The sequence below is a fragment of the Parasteatoda tepidariorum genome, chromosome 8 (assembly GCF_982258835.1).
Source record: "Parasteatoda tepidariorum strain Cologne lab strain chromosome 8, Ptep-v5.0, whole genome shotgun sequence".
Classification (NCBI taxonomy): Eukaryota; Metazoa; Arthropoda; class Arachnida; order Araneae; family Theridiidae; genus Parasteatoda; species Parasteatoda tepidariorum.
The window spans coordinates 81338395-81344394 of NC_141762.1; the positions used below are offsets into that span (position 1 = coordinate 81338395).

At 26.0% G+C, this 6000-nt stretch overlaps 1 protein-coding gene across 1 annotated transcript in view; it reads right to left on the reverse strand.

Annotated features, from left to right (window-relative positions):
• LOC107444985 (zwei Ig domain protein zig-8) overlaps positions 1–5060 on the reverse strand; it is a 210158-nt gene extending 205098 nt beyond the window's left edge. The window contains exon 1 of the mRNA XM_016059279.4: positions 4236–5060. Within this exon, the coding sequence (XP_015914765.1) occupies positions 4236–4371 (136 nt within the window). The 5' untranslated portion in view covers positions 4372–5060. The remainder of the gene's footprint in view (positions 1–4235) is intronic.
• Positions 5061–6000: the final 940 nt, after the last annotated feature.

Here is a 6000-nt window from a genome sequence, read left to right on the forward strand (position 1 = left end):
TAAGTTAATTGTTACATTAAAGAGAAAATAATTTACTAAATAGAAAATTAAATTCTTAATTAACTAATATAAAATGTATAAATATAACATTGATAAAAAAATAATTTAATAAACAATTTCAAAAAAACTTATAATAATATTTAAAATTATCAATAGTTAAAAGCCTTTTAATAGTTCCAATTAGACAAGAGAACATAATAAATTGGACGAGTAACGAACTTGTTAGTACAATGACTTAGTTTAAAAATTTTTCAATCACACTTAATTCAAATAGATGCATGCCTAAACACGTTTCGGAAAGCGTAAAACACGAAACGGCAAACATTCATCAAATTACTCAACCCATGAGATTTGTTGTTCTCTCCAAAATGTCATAAATGACCACCCGTGGTTCACGCAAGTTAGCCATGCGACAAATTGCTAATTTCTTTAGGCGTCGGCTTTTTCTATCACAGTTGGAATGGCTGAAAGCAACCATCAGTAACTAAGTTAGACAAAATAGCTTTTGTTCGTTTTTGTCACTGTTAGGGACATTTAAATCGAGGCTTTATGCGAATAAGCATTTTAACCAACTCAGTTTAGTAGTGCGGATGAATAAAGATTGAGCGTTTAGTTTAGCGGTTTGTTTCGTAAATGCTTCATGGCTGTGTTTCAATGATTTATATTAAATTTTGTAATGCTTATTATTATTATTATTACTTTTTGTCGCTATTTTTCATTAGAGATTTCAAATTTTAAACTACGCATGTGTACATAATTAAATTTTTGGAATTGTAGTACTTAAAAAAAAGTCATATTTTCAATGGCAAGACGAAAAAAAATTTCTAACAATTTTATTTTTGTCTCAACTTGATTGAGTAAGAAATTTATTTTCTTTTTAATTCTCCTAAATTATGGAACTTTTTAAAATAAACTTTTTGGCAAAAATCCTTTTTCTAAAATTCATGAGTTAAGAAGGAAAAAAAAAGTCACACTGCAAATTACTGATATACTATATGATTATGTCTAAAAAAATGTTTGACTAAAAAATTTAAATAACAAAAATGGTATGATTTTTTTAGTTAAGCATTTAATACAGTTCATTATTTAAAATTAATTTTTAAATTCCTTTTAAATTTATTTCTTAAAGTATAATTATTCAGATTGCATTAGATGCTTCAGTTTCAAAATATATCTTTTTAACGTTTGAAGCATCACTAATCTTTTGTAATACTATAGACATACTTCTGAATACCAGCTATTTAGTTTCGAAATTAATGCAATACTATAAAATTATCGTTATAATAAAGTATTTATTATAAAATGAAAGCACTTGTTACACTTTCAAAAAATATTGGTAGACATTGATTTAGAGTACTAAAATTTAATAGTGATTGCTATACATGATTAAGATGTGCACTATCAGCAATTTTTAATGTACTTTTAGAACTACCATCATTTTCTTTATAGAAACATGGGAACTTATCAAATAGCTAAACGAAGCAAATTTTTAAAACAAATATACAAAATATAGCGGATAAATATAAACTAGACAATCAACTGCTGTGGTTTATTTGTTAATAAATAAATTATAATTGGTAATTAGGAGTTTTATTTTAACTAATTTTATGATTAGAATAATAAATTCTTCTGAATATCATAATTTTAAGCTAACAAGACTTCATCACAAGTCAACATATAAATAAAACCAAAATATTATTTTCCAAAATATAATATTTAAACAGCTAAACAAAGCGAATTTAAGCATAAATTTTCTTTGGGAAGTCAACTGCTATTCCTTTTTTGCTGATAAATATATTATATTTGGTTTTTGAAACAATATTTTTTATCCATTTTAGGATTAAAAAAATAAATTTTTTAAAATTTTCATCGTTTTACGAGAGTTAAACTTAATTACAAGTCAAAAAATAATTAAAATTCTTTGCATGAACACAAGTGTTTTTTCGAACTAAATACTTTTAACTGACTTTTAAAATGCTTCATTTTATGATTACGAATTGATTTTAAGCAATGAGAAAATTTCCATTTCTAATTTTCAATTGAATTTCAAGAATATTGAACAGGCAAATATCATTTATAATTAGATGATTTTATATTTAAATAGTAATACTAAACTACAAGTAAAAGTGTTTGATGTTCATATATTGGTTCAGATGAGTAAATGAATTTTCGAGTTACTCGATAATTCTCTTCCAAATTATATGTTTCCCAAAAAAATATTCTTAAAATTTAAAAAAAAAACGTCTTTACATCTCGTATGGAACTATATTGAAAGTTTATAGTTCGGAAATTTCACTGGGAAAAACAAAACATTTGAAAATCATATTGAGGTAAAATAATTCTTAAAATTTTTTGGGAGTAATTTTCTGTATACACATTATACAATAAAATCATAAAATTCTAAAATTTCCTTTGAATATTCTAATAAGCTTTCGATTTGGGAAATGTAACCATTGTAGCGTAATTCTTATCTAATGTAGTATAAATATACAACTTACTCTACCATTCCGTTCTCACCGTTGCAAGTCAGATTGCGAAGTGTTATACTTAATTACATTTTGCATTAAAAGTTAACTCTTTCGATTATATTGTTGTCGTAGTGTTGTTTTATAGAAAGAAATCCTTAATTATTATTTTGATGAAATCAATTTTACATTTTTTCGTTCAATTTTTATTGAATCTATCAATAACTCTTTGGTACTCGTACTTGTTTTTGTACTTGTGAACTAAATTGTTACCTTTGTAGCATAATTCTTATCTGAATTATTATAAATATACAATTTAATCTACCATTCCTTTTTCCCGGATGCAAGTCAGATTGCACTATGTTATACTTTATTACATATTGCTTTAAATGTTTATTCTCTCAATTACACTATTGTCGGAGTGTTGTTTTAAACACAAATTTGTTTCATTTTTATTTTAATAATATATTTTTTACACTTAATCAATCTATATTTAATGGACCCATAAATAATGCGTTGTAACTCGTACTTGTTTCTGTACTTGTGAACTAAATTGTTAGTTTTAAAGCTTAATTCTTATCTGATTCATTAAAAAGATATAATTTACTCCATCATTTATTTCTCCCGGTTGAAAGTGAAAATGAGCTGTGTTATACATTTAGCTGTAAAAGTAGATTTTATTAATTATATTATGTTTGAAGAATTGTTTTATGAAAATAATTTATTTCATAATTATTCTGCAATACTGTTTCGCACTCAATCAATTAATAATCAATGGATCTATCAATATTTTAAAGAATCTAAAATTACTTTAATTAATATGACAAATGTTTTCAAGTTCACTGCTTTCTTTCGATTAAACTTAGTTTGCAAGAACAAAACAATTCATAAGTTAGCCAATTAAACTATAAATAAGAAAGTATTTAAAATAATAAAAAAATAATATAGGAGAATGAAAATAGGTTATATTGATTTTAATATAACTGAATACTTTTTTAGAAGTTATATAAAAAACAAACCATAAAAAAACAAAAAGCAAATATACCAATTTCAGTTTCGATATTTTATGCTTAAAGAAATCATGATACATGTTAGTTGAATCTGCACTTGCACAGAATATAGAATAAATAACAAAAAATATCCTTATTAACAATAATAGAGCTATACACTTAATTTAGTTCATTACAATCTGTATAGTTAATTTTTATATTTTATTTATAATTTTCAGAAGAGGAAAATAGAATAACAAAATTGTAAATAACAAAAAAAATATTATTAACGTCTGGTGAACTATACATTTATTATTTTATAAATGTTTTTTGTGTCATTTGATCAAACTATTTTTATTTCATTGAATAAAATTTCGCAAATGAAATAATTAGAATTTATTTTCAGCCAAGACTTGTTGTTAATAAAACTGTATTACAAAATTATAAGCGAAACCTTAAAATTTATAAATATGTTTATGTTAAGACATTGTATTGTTTTCTTCTGAAAATTTATTAAGTAAATTAAATAAATATCATAGAAAATAAACCAATACTTAAGACAAATACTATTTGAGGATTATTGTAAAAATACTCAAATTGTTATTTTCAAACAATTTAAAATAAATTTTGAGTAGTAAATATACATAAATACACCGTATCTCTTTCATTTTTTACAAAACAAATTTTATATATCTAGTATTTAAGTTATATCTACAATACAAATTATTAATTATTAAAAAGAACAGAACAAATTGTGCATAAACAGCGAATTTTACCTTACCTTTTTCTGTTGAGTTTTCAAGATGAACTGGTCTAAAATTTATAAATAGTCCTATAATGATCCATGCAAAAATTACTGGGGTAATAAACACCCCTTTCTTGAAACAGCACTGACTGGGGTAAAATTTCTTCATCATGAATTAGAAATTTCTCACCACAAAAGAAAATTATTTCCAAAAGTTTCAATTCAAAATCAACCGGATTCTAATCTATAGTGGAAAAACAACAACTTTAAGATGTCACTAAATATCAAGACCTTGACAACAATTAAATTAATTGTTGTTTTAGAAAACACAAGATTTTCTCTTTCGATATCAGGAAAGAATTTTATTTTAATCCGTTTTCAACCTTGAAAAACGCGATATACGATTGTGAATAATAGTACAATCCCATAAAACCATGTCGTTTTATGAAAGATGACGAATCCAGATATTTTATATTTGGCAATTTCAAAATCAAATTTTTTTATCGCCAAAATTCGGGTTGCAGTTTGGCTTTATTCTTCTGTTCCACTTTCCGCTCACTGAAAGGGGTTGAAAAACTTAAAAAACTACAGTAAAGAAGTTTAGAGCATAGCACCACTGCAGATGCGGCGCTGGTCTGGTGCCTCCACCGTGGCGGACAGATTGTAGGGGGGTGGTGAAAAAGGGCCTTTTCCCTTTTCTCGCTAACGCGCAGGCCCTGACACAGTACTGCTGGCTGCCTCTGCCGGCTGGCTCGATAATGTTGCACCGAGGGGTATAGGAGGGTATACGGGGTAGCGAGTTGCCCGAGAAAGAGCGAGAAAAGAGAGTTACCCTCTTTCTCTCTTGGCTCTTTAGATCTCATCGAGGAACAAAAACTCTCACTAGAAAAGATGCGGATGATCAGAAAGGGATGCGGGCTGGAGTAAAAGCGTGAATTAATGATCTGTTATCAACTCTTTATCTACACTAACAGAATAAGTAGGAAAAATGAGTACACCAGGAAATTGAAACATCCCGCTCTTTTGTTATACTATTTAGTAGAACTTTGGACCCAGTACAATCAGAGATTAAAAGAAATGTTGTGCAAAGGCATGTTCTTATTTTAAAACAAAATTTTAATATATTATTGATGTAAATTATCAAATTAATGGGTCAGTAGCGAAAATGTAATGCAACATGTAAAAGGTGCAAGATAAATATCTATCTTAATTTTCTTAGTTAATTCTTTAATCTCTCTTTTCTTTTATCCTTTTTGTCTTTATATTATTATATATATTGACCTGAAAGAAAACTGTTTAGTTTAAAACAATTTTTTCAATTTTTATACTTTTCTCTTCTCGATTCAGTAATTTTGTGTAAATAATTCATTAATTTTTTGCGCTTCATTTATTAAATTTTGAATTATTTAAGTATTATATTAATGTACAGCAAATATATTGAAGGAGATATTAAACAGGAGAAACTATTTTTAACTGTATTTTTTTAATACGCAGCTATATGTTTAAAGTTCAATTACATCAGAAATTAAATCTCCCATTTTGTTTTATTTGAAATCAGTATTTATAAGGAACATGGGGCTATAAAAGGAAAGGGCTCTAAAATGAATACGTTGACTATTACCCACTGTACAAAAAATAAAATATTTTTTTCAGATTGCGTTAAGTAAAATCAGGAAAATAATTGAACAAATATATTTTAATAAGATTAACAATAGTCTCATTAGCTTGCATTCTATGCATTTTAACTGAAAATTAATTTTTATTTGATGCTACATATGTGGAAAAAGCTTGCAAATACTTA